This window comes from Aquarana catesbeiana, linkage group LG09, assembly GCF_042186555.1.
Source record: "Aquarana catesbeiana isolate 2022-GZ linkage group LG09, ASM4218655v1, whole genome shotgun sequence".
NCBI classification, from domain to species: domain Eukaryota; kingdom Metazoa; phylum Chordata; class Amphibia; order Anura; family Ranidae; genus Aquarana; species Aquarana catesbeiana.
Window position 1 is genome coordinate 30,407,103 of NC_133332.1, and position 15,831 is coordinate 30,422,933.

General features: G+C 44.6%; 1 protein-coding gene across 2 annotated transcripts in view; it reads left to right on the plus strand.

Moving 5' to 3' along the window:
* Nucleotides 1-1,763, plus strand: part of CUTA (cutA divalent cation tolerance homolog) — a 53,324-nt gene extending 51,561 nt beyond the window's left edge. For both annotated transcript variants that reach the window (XM_073598189.1, XM_073598188.1), the window contains exon 6: nt 1,239-1,763. In XM_073598189.1, the coding sequence (XP_073454290.1) occupies nt 1,239-1,338 (100 nt within the window). In that variant the 3' untranslated portion in view covers nt 1,339-1,763. The remainder of the gene's footprint in view (nt 1-1,238) is intronic.
* Nucleotides 1,764-15,831: the final 14,068 nt, after the last annotated feature.

Consider the following 15,831-nt stretch of genomic DNA (forward strand, 5'->3'; position numbering starts at 1 on the left):
CCTGAAGGACTCTCAGACCATGAGAAACAAAATTCTCTGGTCTTTTGAAACAAATGTTGAAGTCTTTTGACCTGAATGACAAGCGTCATGTCTGGAGGAAATCGGGCACCGCTCGTCACCTGGCCATGACCATCCCTACAGTGAAGCATGGTGGTGGCAGCATCATGCTGTGGGGATGTTGTTCAGCGGAAGGAACTGAGAAACTAGTCAGGATCGAGGGAAAGCTGAATGCAGCAATGTACAGAGACATCCTTGATGAAAACTTGCTCTGGACCTCAGACTGCCACTACCTTTTCCTAGCTCTACCGTCCCATCACAGAGCCCGGGAGCGATGCGGCCGGTGGTGATTGCTGCACTGAACAGAGAGAGAGAAACTTGCGTCGTAACCCCGGAAACCGGGAGCGACAAGTTTATGTCGTCACTTCTGATTCTGCCTCTTTGTTTACCTGTCCGCCAGCAGCCAGGAAAGCAGCCGATCAGACTGATCTGTGTCTGATTGCCTGCATGGGAGGTTAGAGGAGAGATTTTGGGTCCCCGTCCCACTGTGCTTACGTGCAAATGCCAACTCATATGTTACTCCCGCGCGCATATGTAAACGGTGATCGCACCACACATGTGAGATATCGCTGAGAATGTCAGAGCGAGAGGAATAATTCTAGTGCTAGACCTTCTGTACAACTCTAAACTGGTAACCTGTAAAGGAATTTAAAGCACTGTAATTTGCCGCCATTCCACGGGCAGACGCAATTTTTAAAGTGTGACATGTTAGGTATCTCTTTACTCGGTGTAACCTCATCTTTCACATTTAAAAAAAAAAAATTGGCGAACTTCAGTGTTTTTTTTTTTTTTTTTTTTTTTATTATTTTCTTTAAAATTCATTTAAAAAAAAATGAAAGTGTTTTTTGTTTTTTCAAACAAAATTGTGTTTGAAAAACCTCTGTGCAAAATACCATGTGCCATAAAAAAATTGGAACACCCACTTTTTTTTTCTATAGGGACTCTGCTATATATATATATATATATATATATATAAAACATAATATAATGTTTGGGGGTTCTCCTTAATTTTCTAGCAAAAAAAAAGATTTTTCCATGTAGGAGCGAAGTGGCAAAATTGGCCCGGATACGAAGTGGTTAAAGCAGCCTTGTTTGTTAAACATTTCTCTTTTGACTGCATTTGGGGTCTAGTTTATATATACCGGTATTTTTTCTAACGCAGCCATTTTGTTTCATTGCAGGTCTGTCCATCCATACGAAGTGTGTGAGGTGATCAGCGTCCCCATTGACCAGGGGAACCCTCCATACCTTTCATGGGTTGAAGATACTGTGCCAAAATGAGACTTTGATATCTCCACCGTCACTGTGTGATGATCTAAAAGGGTCAGTCCTCCCCGAAGTGATAGCTAAAGGTGGAGCTTTGTAGGCTAATTCAATCTCTGACTTCTTATATGTCTTTAATGCATTAATTCTCTCTGCCATGGTTCCTGGCTCTGTTTCTTGGAGTTGTGTGTTGCAGCTCCTCTTGTTACATTCACTATAATATGAAATTAATATATAATCCAGCATGGAGGGTGGGAGCCGCTAGTAATGGGCACAGCAGGTAAGCAGACAAGGAACTCGGAGATCTCACTAACAGAGATTTAAGAAGTTTAACTCTCCAGAATCTACCAAAAATACAAATCAGTTTTTGGCTGGACTGACCCTTTAAGAAATAATGTCATTAGATGTCAGAATTACATTAAAAAAGTGTTTACTATTACAAATACTCCTGCTTTTTTTTTTTTCAATGTGTTCGAAGGAGCTTGTCCATTGATTGGTTTGATTGTGAAATAAAAATATGGATAGCATACAGTATTAGTAAAATTAACAAAAAATATGCCTGTAAAATGCAGACAACTGTCGTGGGTAGAATTCATCATAATGCTGCTAGTTTATGTGTTTGCCACCAGATGGCGCAGTTCCTCTTCCTAAGTTTTGGTGTGATGCGCTCCTACATCCTACAGAGATATTATTTATATTTACCTAAAAATCATTTTTGGTGTAATCTTCTTAATGTGGTTCTTCACCCTAGAAGTCAAAAATTAAAATTCAGCAGCAACAAATACTGTTTCTGCTGACTTTTAATAAAAGGACACTTACCTGTCCAGGGATCCAGTGCAGTCCTCACCTGAGCCTTCTTCGGGTCCAGGCGCAGGCATGTTTACTTTGGGAAGCTGTCTGCGACTGCTTGCGGATTAACAGCCAGCTTTCCACTGCGCATGTGCCAACCACACTGCACTTTGTGAATGGTCCTGTAGGTTTCTGGGATCTGCAACGTGTCCCAGAAGGCTGCATGGGAAGGGGGTGAACTTTGCCTGCATTGCTGTGGTGATCTGTACAGAGTTGGGAGCAGATCCTTGTCAAAACCAGGTACCCGCTCTCCCCTCCCCAAAACGTAGAGGAGGGTGAAGGAGGCAGATAAGTAGAACTTTTATTTTAGCTGAAGTTCTGATTTAGGTGCCATTCATCGTTTTTCTCTAACTGCACTACATACAGTGAGGGGAAAAAGTATTTGATCCCCTTCTGATTTTGTACATTTGCCCACTGGCAAAAAAATGATCAGTCTATAATTTTAATGGTCAGTTTATTTTAACAGTGAAGGACAGAATAACAACAAAAATATCCAGAAAATGCATTCCAAAAAAGTTGTAAATTGATTTGCATTTTAATGAGTGAAATAAGTATTTGATCCCCTATCAATCGGCAAGATTTCTGGCTCCCAGGTGTCTTCTATACAGGTAACGAGCTGAGATTAGGAGCACTCTCTTAAAGGGCGTGCTCCTAATCTCAGCTTGTTACCTGTATAAAAGACACCTGTCCACAGAAGCAATCAATCAGATTCCAATCTCTCCACCATGGGCAAGACCAAAGAGCTGTCCAAGGATGTCAGGGACAAGATTGTAGACCTACACAAGGCTGGAATGGGCTACAAGACCATCGCTAAGCAACTTGGTGAGAGGGTGACAACAGTTGGTGCGATTATTCGCAAATGGAAGAAACAAAAAAATAACTGTCAATCTCCCTCGGTCTGGGGCTCCATGTGAGGTCTCACCTTGTGGAGTTTCAATGATCATGAGAACGGTGAGGAACTCAGAACTACACGGGAGAATCTTGATCAATGATCTCAAGACAGCTGGGACGATAGTCACCAAGAAAACAATTGGTAACGCACTACACTGTGAAGGACTGAAATCCTGCAGCATCTGCAAGGTCCCCCTCCTCAAGAAAGAACATGTACAGGCCCGTCTGAAGTTTGCTAATGAACATCTAAATGATTCAGAGGAGAACTGGGTGAAAGTGTTGTGGTCAGATTAGACCAAAATCGAGCTCTTTGGCATCAACTCTACTCACAGTGTTTGGAGGAGAAGGAATGCTGCCTATGACTCCAAGAACACCATCCTAACCGTCAAACATGGAGGTGAAAACCTTATGCTTTGGGAGTGTTTTTCTGCTAAGGGGACAGGACAACTTCACTGCATCAAAGTGACAATGGATGGGGTCATGTACCATCAAATCTTGGGTGAGAACCTCCTTCTCTCAGCCAGAACACTGAAAATGGGTCATGGATGGGTATTCCAGCATGACAATGACCCAAAACACACGGCCAAGGCAACAAAGGAGTGGCTCAAGAAGAAGCACATTAAGGTCCTGGAGTGGCCCTAGCCAGTCTCCAGACCTTAATCCTATAGAAAATATGTGGAGGGAGCTGAAGGTTCGAGTTACCAAACGTCAGCCTCGAAACCTTAATGACTTAAAGAGGATCTTCAAAAGAGGAGTTGGACAAAATCCCTCCTGAGATGTGTGCAAACCTGGTGGCCAACTACAAGTCTGACCTCTGTGATTGTCGACAAGGGTTTTGCCACCAACTACTAAGTCATGTTTTGCGGAGGGGTCAAATTAATAATTTCACTCATTAAAATGCAAATCAATTTATAACTTTTTTTAAATGCATTTTTCTGGATATTTTTGTTGTTATTCTGTCTCGCACTGTTAAAATAAACCGACCATTAAAAATATAGACTGATCATTTTCTTTGTCAGTGGGCAAACATACAAAATCAGCAGGGGATCAAATACTTTTTTCCCTCACTGTATACAGGTGTGTGGATTCTCCCTCTAGTAGGTATCTGCATGTCAGGGAGTGTGTGCGCAGCATTGGAATGTCTATGGAATAAATTCTCAGTCACATGGAGTGTGTTGGAGTCAAATAAATCTGACCGGGAGTTGGGAAGTAGGAAGGCACAACCATTGTGCAGCACTACCAAGCATATGTGATGACTAAACATGGCTGCCCCCATGGTATATGTACTTAGAAACATCTTTCTTAAAGGAGAGGTACAGCCAAAGCTCGTTTGGCTGTACTTCTCTTGTGGATCACAGAAGTGCAGTTCATCCTGCACTCCTGTGCCCCCTTCTATCTAAGTAGCTTTGGGCCATGGTCACAAGCTCACCAATTTAGGATTAACAGCCTTGCAATGTGCGTGATAATGCCGAGGTACCTGAGGACAGAGCTGGAGTTGTGAATAATTTAGGTAATACAGCTTATCCCTGCACCCCTAAACGAGCATTTAAAGTGGTTGCAAATCCTTACATGCAGTGCATCCGAAAAGTACAGTATTCACAGCCCTTCACTTTTTCCACATTTTGTTATGTTACAGCCTTATTCCAACATGGATTAAATTCATTATTTTCATCAAAATTCTACAAACAATACCCCATAATGACAACGTGAAAAAAGTTTGTTTGAAATCTTTGCAAATTTATTGAAAATTAAAAAAATCACATGTACATAAGTATTCACAGCCTTTGCTCAATACTTTGTTGAAGCACCTTGGGCACCAATTACAGCCATTTTTTTTGTTTTTTTGAGGATGATGCTACAAGCTTGGCACACCTGTTTTTGGGCAGTTTCTCCCATCCTTCTTTGCAAGACCTCTCAAGCTCCATCAGGTTGGATGAGGAGCATCGGTGCACAGCCATTTTCAGATCTCTCCAGAGATGTTCAAGTCTGGGCTCTGGCTGGGCCACTCAAGGACATTCACAGAGTTGTCCCCTAGCCACTCCTTTGTTATCTTGGCTGTGTGCTTAGGGTCGTTGCCCTGTTGGAAGATGAACCTTTGCCCCAGTTTGAGGTCCAGAGCGTTCTGGAGCAGGTTTTCATCAAGGATGTCTCTATACATTGCTACGTTCATCTTTCCCTCCATCCTGAATAGTGTCCCAGTTCCTGCCGCTGAAAGACATCCCCACAGCATGATGCTGCCACCGCCATGCTTCACTGTAGGGATGGTATTGGCCAGGTGACGAGCGGTGCCTGGGTTCTTCCAGACATGACACTTGCCATTCTAGCCAAAGAGTTCAATCTTTGTTTCATCAGACCAGAGAATTTTGTTTCTGATGGTCTGAGAGTCCTTCAGTTGCCTTTTGGCAAACTCCAGGCGGGCTGTCATGTGCCTTTTACTGGGGAGTGGCTTCCGTCTAGCCACTCTTCTATACAGGCCTGATTGGTGGAGTGCTGCAGAGATGGTTGTTCTTCTGGAAGGTTCTCCTTTCTTCACAGAGAAATACTGGAGCTCTGTCAGTGACCATTGGGTTCTTGGTCACCTCCCCACTCCTGGTGGTTCCAAACTTCTTCCATTTATGGATAATGGAGGCCCTTCTACTTCTCTGGTGTGGCTCGAGGCACAGGTAGTATTTCTGAGACTACCTTGGAGGTCCTTCTCTTCAGTCTATTCCCTAAGTCCCTGAAATAATTTTTTAGGACTCTCCACTTTCCTCTAACTTTGTCATTGGTGCCAACGTACCATGACAGCTGGGCCCCCCCAGCCCCACCCAATAATATGTCCATCCGATCCACAATGTGTCGAACCTGAGCGCCTGGTAAACAACATACCGTTCTGCCAAAGACTTTGTGACAGATTGCCCTTTCTGTCCTTCTAATAATTGAGTCCCCCTACTACCAGAACCTTTCTAACTTTTCCGGTATCCCTGCCCCTCTGCTTACCGGAGCAGTCACTCCCCTGGCAGCTAGGGGAGGGTGCCTGCTCTAGCACTGCCAACCCTGAGCTGATATCCCCACCATCATGCAACTTGGCATATTTGTTGGGGTGTACCAACTTACGACTGGCCTCCCTAGCGCTCTTCCCTCTACCCCTTCTTCTAAATGTTACCCAGCTACCTACCCCTGGCTCCTGTGTCTTCATATCTCTACCCTCCTCTACACTGGACCCTGCCCCGCAATGTCCAAGCTCCTTTTCAGGTTGCCAATGCTTCTCAGTGTTGCCACCTAATTCTCCAGAACCAGGATCTGGGCTTCCAGAGAAACAACTCGCTCACATCTCGTACAGCAATATTCGCCCTTGAAAGGCTCATCAAGGAACGCATACATGGAGCAGGATGTGCACTGAGTGGCATCACCAATCCTGTTGGACATTTTACCCGCTATTCTAGTGGGGATAATAAGGAACGACTTGCTATTGGTACTCTACACAACTCCAAGTTCTCCTGGCGCTACAGCTACTCCAAGTTCCTCACAGTCACTCTCGGCACCCCGCGTCACTCTATGCACTCCAAATTACTACAAATAGTTATCCCGGTGCTCCAAGTTCCTATATTATGCTAATAATATTCCCAGTACCCAGTTAGTTTATTATGCAATTACTCCAGAACCCACGTTACTATATTATGCAAGTACTCCAAATTACTATATTATGCAATTAATACTCCCAGTGCGCTACGTTACTGTATACTCTAGGTACTCCCAGTAGCCCCAGGTACTCTCAGTACTCCCAGTTACTCCGGGTACTCTGTTACTCCCAGACACTAAAGGTATTCTCAGTTACTCCCAGGTACTTAAGGTACTCCCAGTTACTGTTACTCCTAGGTACTCTCATATGAAAAAAAAAAACAACTTTGTTATACACAATTACACAACCTGTCTGTGTTTCTTGTGCAGCTGCTCTGCTCCTCCTGCTCGGCCACCCCGTATGGCTTTTCAGCTGCTGCAGCCTCTCTTGGTCAGCCTGTCTCTCTCTGGTACCGCTTCTCCCAGTCAGACTATTACACCCCCGGGCCCCCCGCTGCCTCTCCTGATTAGCCTCGCCTCGTGCTTGTGGTCTCCCTATCAGCCCCTGCCACTTCTCCCAATCAGCTCAGCCATCCGACTCCCGGTCCATGCCGCCTCTCACAGTCAGGTCAGTCCTCCTGGTCTCCCTCTCCAACTTTCACTCAGCTCAAACACAGCATGTCTCTCTCCCTTCACAGTGATATTGTTTATAACTTTGCACTGTGGAAGAAACAAGAAGTGTATAGCAGTGTATAAAGGGTGTTCATCCAGAATTTGTAGTGTTAACGTGGTCGCAGGTACGTCTTGTTTCTGAGGTCAGTGAGCAGACCTGAACCTAGTCGCTCTCCCCCACCTTGTGTCTGTGTGCCCCATGTTGGCATTGTGTCCTCCGTAGCATTTGCAGTAGCAGAGCAGTGTAGGACTGGTCATAAGAGTGATTACTTTGATGCAGTTGGCCAGCTTAGACATGTATTGCATTATGTGTGAAATAAAAATCCCTGTTTTTCATTGCATAGTTTCCTGGAAAGGGTGTATAACAGTGTGCAGAGGGTTCATCCAGAATTTGCACTGTGAGGGCCCACTGCATGGGGAAGCATCTTCAACTTTCAGGGCACAGTTGCAGCTAAGTGTGAGACCTGTGCATGGGAGAGGCACTGAGAGATTGTTCCTGCTGCAGAGCCAATCATTGCCTCTGCCTCACACAGATCCCGCTTCACGTTTTGTCCATTATCTCTAAATAATGCCCACCGTCATTGGTGTTCCTGGGCCCCATTGTTGGTGTCAGTGGGGGGAACTGTGCCCCATTGTTGGTGTCTTTGGTAGGAATTGTGCCCCATCGTTGGTATCATTGGGCCCCATTGTTGGTGTTATTGATAGGAATTGTGCCCCATTGTTGGTGGTTATTGATAGGAATGGTGCCCTATCGTTGGTATCACTGAGCCCCATTGTTGGAGTTATTGGTAGGAACTGTGCCCCATCTTTGGTGGTTATTGGTAGGAATTGTGCCCCATAATTGATGTTATTGGTAGGAAATGGGCCCCGTTGGTGGTTATTGGTAGGAATTGTGCCCCATAATTGATGTCATTGATAGGAAATGGGCCCCCTTGGTTATTGGTAGGAATTGTGCCCCATAATTGGTGTCATTGAGCCTCATTGTTAGTGTCAGTGGCAGGCACTATGCCCTACTGGTGTCATTTGTAGGAATTGTGCCTCATCGTTGTATGTAATAAGACATTTGAATACTCTTTTATTATAAACTATACACGTTTTTAGTTTTGCTTGAGCAGTGCCCTAAAAAGTCTACCCTTTGCCTTAAATACCACCTGAAAAACTGATGTGGCTTCACATAGGCAATCCTATTTTGTAGCCTCAAAGCTGTAAATTTGTAGGGTGAGATCGTCTAAGGCAGGGGTCTACAAACTTTCTAAGCAAAGGGCCAGTTTACTGTCCTTCAGACCTTAAGGGGGGGCCAGACTCTGGCCATTGGGAGTAGAAAATTTGTCAGCATCAGTTGGAGTAAACCATGCCCCATCTTTGGTGTCATTGATAGGATGTGTGCCCCATCATTGATGTTATTGGTAGGAATTGTGCCCAATTGTTGGTGGTTATTGATAGGAATTGTGCCCCATAATTGGTCTCATTGAGCCCCATTGTTAGTGCCAGTGGGAGTAAATATGTACCATTGTTGGTGTCATTGGTAGGAATTGTGCCCCATCGTTGATGTCATTGGTAGGAATTGTGCCCTATCATTGGGCCCCATTGTTGGTGTCAGTGGAAAGAACTGCTCTATCGTTGGGTGTCATTGGTACAAATTGTGCCCCATTGCTGGTGTCGTTGGGAGGAATTGTGCACTTTTGCTGGTGTCAGTGAAGTAAATTGTGCCCCAAGGGCTGGATTAAAGCAAGCAAAGTGCCACATCCGGCCCCCGGGCTGCATTTTGGAGACCACTGATCTAGGGCAATGCTGCTTCTGACTGCTAGTCTCATCAGATTTGGGGTGAGAATTGGCGATGTCACTACTGTGCTGCTCACTGTTCTCGTTGCTGGAGAGAAAGCTGTACCTGAGGACCTACAGTGCAAGAATCTCCCTGTTTCTGCTAAATTCGCTCCGTACCTTTGTGATTCCTCCACCTCTTATGCTGCTTCCTGAATATATCCTCACTAGTCAAAATCGTACTGGCTCCAACATGAGAAAACAAAGCCCTGTCTCTGCCAAGATGGCTGCCTTTACACAGAGGCACAGTGCAGAACTAGGCATGGAATCAGCCCTAGGCAACCTAAATGCAATAGGCTACGACTAAGGCTGTTGCCGAAATGCGTCAGCTGTTTTGCTTGTCACTTCATGTAACCAACCATTAAAATCGCCATATGGACTACAGAGTTGCCAGCCCAATCCTTTTACTACCCTAAATGCAATATTTGTGGCTAAATACCCCTTCCTTGAAAAGGGAAAAAAAAAATCACTTGCTGATGTTAAAATTGAACTTTGTATCATAAAATCGTAAACTAAAACAAAAATAATTAAAAAAATTATTCAAAAAATGGTTTAACCACCTCCCGTCCGCCGTATAGTAAAATGACAGCAGGCGGGATCCCCTCTCGTTCTGGGACAAGGTCATATGATGTTGCCCCAGTGTCACCGTTCTCACGCGCGCGACCCAATCTCCGTAAAGAGCCGAAGATGTGGCTCTTTACCCATGTGATTGGCTGTGTCCAATCAGAGCTGATCACATATTTTTTTTTCCAAATTTTTTTTTTTTTAGCAAAAAATAAAAAACCCAGCGGTGATTAAATACCACCAAAAAAAAGCTCTATTTGTGTGAAAAAAAAATGATAAGAATGTCATATGGGTACAATGTTTTGCTTTACCACGCAATTGTCATTCAAAGTGCGACAGCGCTGAAAGCTGAAAATTGGCCTGGGCAGGAAGGGGGTATGAGTGCCCGGTATTGAAGTGGTTAAAAGAGATACTTAACATTAGGGCTGCAACTAACGATTATTTTCATAATCGATTAGTTGGCCAACTATTGTTTCGATTAATCGGTTAATAATCTTAAAAAAAAAGTGTGGTGTATAATTTAGTTAATATGTAAAGTTTTAAAAAAAGGCAATTTATTCTTAAATAGCTCTATGCAGTGGTAAATAAAAATAGCCAACTATATAGTTAGGGAGCAAAATATCTAATCCACTCTGAGAATAACAGGCAGAAGAGATATACTGTGTATATACTATAAGAGGAGATATACTGTATATACTATTAGAGGAGAGATAAGAACGTTCGTTCGATTTTCTAATCGTTAGTGGGGTCAAATCGGCGTTCATTTTCAACCACAGTAATGGGAAAATTTGGAAATAATAAAAAACTTCTTGGTGAAAGGAATTATCAGACAGTGTATGTGGTTTTCGTTCAGAAATTACAATTATTTTAAAAACCAGTGAAAATTTCAAACATTCTTTCATTCATCGAATGTGCAAAGATTTTTCGTCTGAATATTCTCATATGAAAATTGATCCGTGTGGCCAGCATAAGGCTCGGTACACACCTATGCAGTTTGCTTTTGATCTGTTTCTGCAGTGCTCTTTTCTGTGCGTTTTGATTTTTCCGCACGTGATTTTGCTGTGATTTGCGTTTTTGCATGTTTTTTGGCCAATTTGTTGTTGGGCAGATTAAAAAACACAAATTGCTGCAAAAACGCATTACATGTTTTTCTGCAGCTTCTCAATTGAAGTATGTTGAACCAAAAAAGCACTGTTTTGCGTTAAAAAAAGTCACTGACGCTTTCCAAATACGCAGCGGCTGAAAAAGCATAGCTGTGAATGTGTCCCATAGGAAACCATGTAAATGAACTGTAGTGCGTTTCTGCAAAAAGCACCAAAAAACACATAGATGTGAACCAGGTGTAAGACGTTTAGTAACATAATGGGGTAAAAAAAACGAATATTAGCCCTTTATAATACAAAAAAAGCAAATAATCACTACTGTAAGGGGTTAATTTTTTTTTTTTTACTGTAGAACTGTGAAAGAAATAGTTACAGTAGCGATCATTTGCTCTTTTTGTACTATAAAGGGCTAATTTTAGTTTTTTTTTTAACCACATTATGTTACTGGCCGATTAATCGATTATGAAAATAGTAATCGATTATTTTCATAATCGATTAGTTGTCGATTAATCGATTAGTTGTTTCAGCCCTACTTAACATATACAGTATTATCTAACACACGTGTCAAACACAAGGCCCGCTCCAGGTCGTTTCATGTGGCCCTCTATGCATTGCAAACCCCTAAACCCTGCACTCTGTACATAACGCGCCTCTGAACTCTGCGCTCTGTACGTAACGCGCCTCGGAACTATGCACTCTGTACGTAGCGCACCTCTGAACTCTATACTCTGTACGTAGCGCACCTCTGAACTCTGTGCTCTGTACGTAGCGCACCTCTGAACACTGCGCTCTCTGCGTAACGCACCTCTGAACCCTGCGCTATGTACATAGCGCACCTCTGAAATCTGTGCTCTGTACGTAGCGCACCTCTGAACTCTGTACGTAGCGCACCTCTGAACTCTGCGCTTTGTACGTAGCGCACCTCTAAACTCTGTACGTAGCGCATCTCTGAACTCTGCGCTCTGTATGTAGCGCATCTCTGAACTCTACGTAGCAAACCTCTGAACCCTGCGCTCTGTACGCAGTGCACCTCTGAACTCTGTGCTATGTACGTAGTGCACTGCTGAACTCTGTGCTCTGTACGTAGCGCACCTCTGAGCTGTGCACTCTGTACGAAGTGCACCTCTGAACTCTGCATGTGGCGCACCTGTGAACTCTGTGCTCTGTACGTAGTGCACCGTTGAACTCTGTGCTCTGTACGTAGTGCATGGCTGAACTCTGTGCTCTGTACGTAGTGCACCGCTGAACTCTGTGCTCTGTACGTAGTGCACCGCTGAACTCTGTGCTCTGTACATAGCGCACCTCTGAACCCTGCGCTCTGTACGTAGTGCACCTCTGAACTCTGCGCTCTGTATGTGGTGCACCTCTAAACTATGAGCTCTGTACATAGCACGACTTTGAACTCTGTACTTAGCGCACCTCTGAACTCTGTACGTAGTGCACCTCTGAACTCTGTACGTAGCGCACCTCGGAACCCTGCGCTCTGTAGGTAGTGCACCTCTGAACTCTGTACGTAGTGCACCTCTGAACTCTGCGCTCTGTACGTAGTGCACCTCTGAACTCTGTACATAGTGCACCTCTGAACTCTGTGCACCACTGAACTCTGTACGTAGCGCACCTCCGAACTCTGCTCTCTGTACGTAGCGCACCTCTGAACTCTGTGCTCTGTATGTAGCGCACCTCTGAACTCTACGTAGCGCACCTCTGAACCCTGCGCTCTGTACGTAGTGCACCTCTGAACTCTGTGCTATGTACGTAGTGCATCTCTGAACTGTGCGCTCTGTATGTGGCACACCACTGAACTCTGTACGTAGCGCACCTCCGAACTCTGCGCTCTGTATGTGCCGCACCACTGAACTCTGTACGTAGCGCACCTCCGAACTCTGTGCTCTGTATGTAATGCACCCCTGAACTCTGTACATAGCACACCCTTCTCTCTGTACGTAGTGCACCTCTGAACTCTGTGCTATATACTTAGTGCACCTCTGAACTCTGTGCTCTGTACGTAGTGCACCGCACGTAGCGCACCTCTGAACCCTGCGCTCTGTACATAGGGCACCTCTGAACTCTGTGCTCTGTATGTGCCACACCACTGAACTCTGTACGTAGCGCACCTCCGAACTCTGTACGTAGCGCACCTCTGAACCCTGTGCTCTGTACGTAGCGCACCTCTGAACCCTGTGCTCTGTATGTAGCGCACCTCTGAACTCTGCGCTCTGTACGTAGCGCACCTTTGAACTCTGCGCTCTGTACGTAACGCACCTCTGAACTCTGTGCTCTGTATGTGCCGCACCACTGAACTCTGTACGTAGCGCACCTCCGAACTCTGTGCTCTGTATGTAATGCACCCCTGAACTCTGTACATAGCACACCCTTCTCTCTGTACGTAGTGCACCTCTGAACTCTGTGCTATATACTTAGTGCACCTCTGAACTCTGTGCTCTGTACGTAGTGCACCGCACGTAGTGCACCTCTGAACCCTGCGCTCTGTACATAGGGCACCTCTGAACTCTGTGCTCTGTATGTGCCACACCACTGAACTCTGTATGTAGCGCACCTCCGAACTCTGTACGTAGCGCACCTCTGAACCATATGCTCTGTACGTAGCGCACCTCTGAACCCTGTGCTCTGTACGTAGCGCACCTCTGAACTCTGCACTCTGTACATAGCGCACCTCTGTGCTCTGTATGTAATGCACCCCTGAACTCTGTACATAGCGCACCCTTGAACTCCACACATAATGCACTCATGATATTTATTGCACCTATTCTCTGAGAAAAAAAGCCCTGTATAAATGTATATAGTCTTACTGTGCAACTGGCCCTTTGAGGACAACCATAATGCTGATTCGGCCCCAATGAAATTGAGTTTGACACTTCTGATCTAACACCATGCTGATTACATGACAGCCCTGTAGTTTACATTCCTTTTAACACCTGTTCCTCTCTGCTATAATTCTCAGGCTGAAGAGCCAATCCTAGGCAATATGTAAAGCTAAACAAAAAAGCAATTGTAACTGTGCAACCTTCCTCATAAAACATTTACAACCATTTAAAAGTAAGTTTGTTATTTGCCTATTTAGGACAAAGCAGTGGGGTCACCCAACCGCTCCCTAAACATGGGGAGAGTCAAAGGGAGAGTCCTTTGTAAACTCTGAGCTCACACAAGGTTTTGCTCTGGCAGGTGGAGTTTGGAGGGTATGACATTGGGCTGTATTTCCAAGAGAGGAGTGGGGAGGATATAATATCAGGCAGCAGGAGGGCAAAGGGCATGACAACGGGCAGTATGTGCAGGAGAAGAATATTGAGGACATGACAGTGAGCAAGTATGCACAGGAGAGGAGCGCAGGGGGTATGACAATTGGCAGTATGTGTTGGAAAGAAGTGCAGACAATACAACAGCGGGAAGTATATAAAGGATAGAAGTGCAGAGAAATGCAAGAAAGGGGTTTGGGAAGTATGACAGTGGGCAGAAGGTGCAAGAAATGAGTGCAGAGGATATGATGGTAGGCAGTACATGAAGGAAAGGAGTTCAGAAAGTAAGACTGTGGAAGTATGTGCAGGGGAAAGGAGTGAGCAGGAAATATAATGGAAGGATGTGCAGTAGAAGGTTGCAGAGGGTATGACATTGGGAATTATGTTCAGGAAAGGAGTGCAGAGAGTATGACAGTGGGCACTATGTGCACGAAAAGGAGTGGGGTGGGTATTGGCACTGGGCAGAACATGCAGGAAAGGAGTGCAAAGAGTAAGATGGGGGGAAGAATTACAGGATAGGAGTTCTGAGGATATGATGGTGGGAAGTATGACAATGAGCAGTATGTGCAGAAAAAGTGTTTGAAGAGTAAGACTGTGGGAAGTATGAAAAATATGTGCAGGAGTGCAGAGGATATGTTGACGGGGAGTAGAGAGAAGGAGACAAGTGCCTAGAGCAGCCTTTCTCAATCGCGATGCCGCCTGAGGTCCTCAGGGCTGCCATCTTTGTAGAGAAAGGCGGTCAGATGACAGCGGACTCCCGATCCCCAGACCCTTTAAAAAAGAGTTGGGGACTTCTTTTTCTGATTTTTCACGGGTAGGGCAGCCCAACCCGCAAAAACGCAGGGAAAGAAGTCCTCAACCTTTTTTTTTTTTTTTTTAAATGGCACCACACCAAAAACACATACAGTGCCTTGAAAAAGTATTCACACCCCTTGCAAATTTTCCACATTTTGTCATGTTACAACCAAAAACGTAAATGGATTTTATTTGGATTTTATGTAATAGACCAACACAAAGTGGCACATAATTGTGAAGTGGAAGGTGGAAGGAGAATGATAAATGGTTCTCAAATTTTTTTACAAATAAATATCTGAAAAGTGTAGCGTGCATTTGTATTCAGCCCCCTTTACTCTGATACCCCTAACTAAAATCTAGTGAAACCAATTGCCTTCAGAAGTCACCTAATTAGTAAATAGAATCCACCTGTGTGTAATTTAATCTCAGTATAAATACAGCTGTTCTGTGAATCCCTCAGAGGTTTTTTAGAGAACCTTAGTGAACAAACAGTATAATGAAGGCCAAGGAACACACCAGACAGGTCAGGGATAAAGTTGTGGAGAAGTTTAAAGCAGTGTTAGGTTATAAAAAACTGACAGGCTGGGCAAGGAGAGCGTTAATCAGAGAAGCAGCCAAGAGGTCCATGGTAACTCTGGAGGAGCTGCAGAGATCCACAGCTCAGGTGGGAGAATCTGTCCACAGAACAACTATTAGTCGTGCTCTCCACAAATCTGGCCTTTATGGAAGAGTGGCAAGAAGAAAGCTATTGTTGAAAGAAAGCCATAAGATGTCCCATATGCAGTTTGTGAGAAGCCACATGGGGACACAGCAAACACCTGGAAGAAGGTGCTCTGGTCAGATGAGACCAAAATTGAACTTTTTGGCCTAAAAGCAAAACGCTATGTGTGGTGGAAAACTAACACTGCACATCACTCTGAACACACCATCCCCACCGTGAAACATGGTGGTGGCAGCATCATGTTGTGGGGATGCTTTTCTTCAGCAGGGACAGAGACGCTGGTCAGAATTGATGAGCAGAT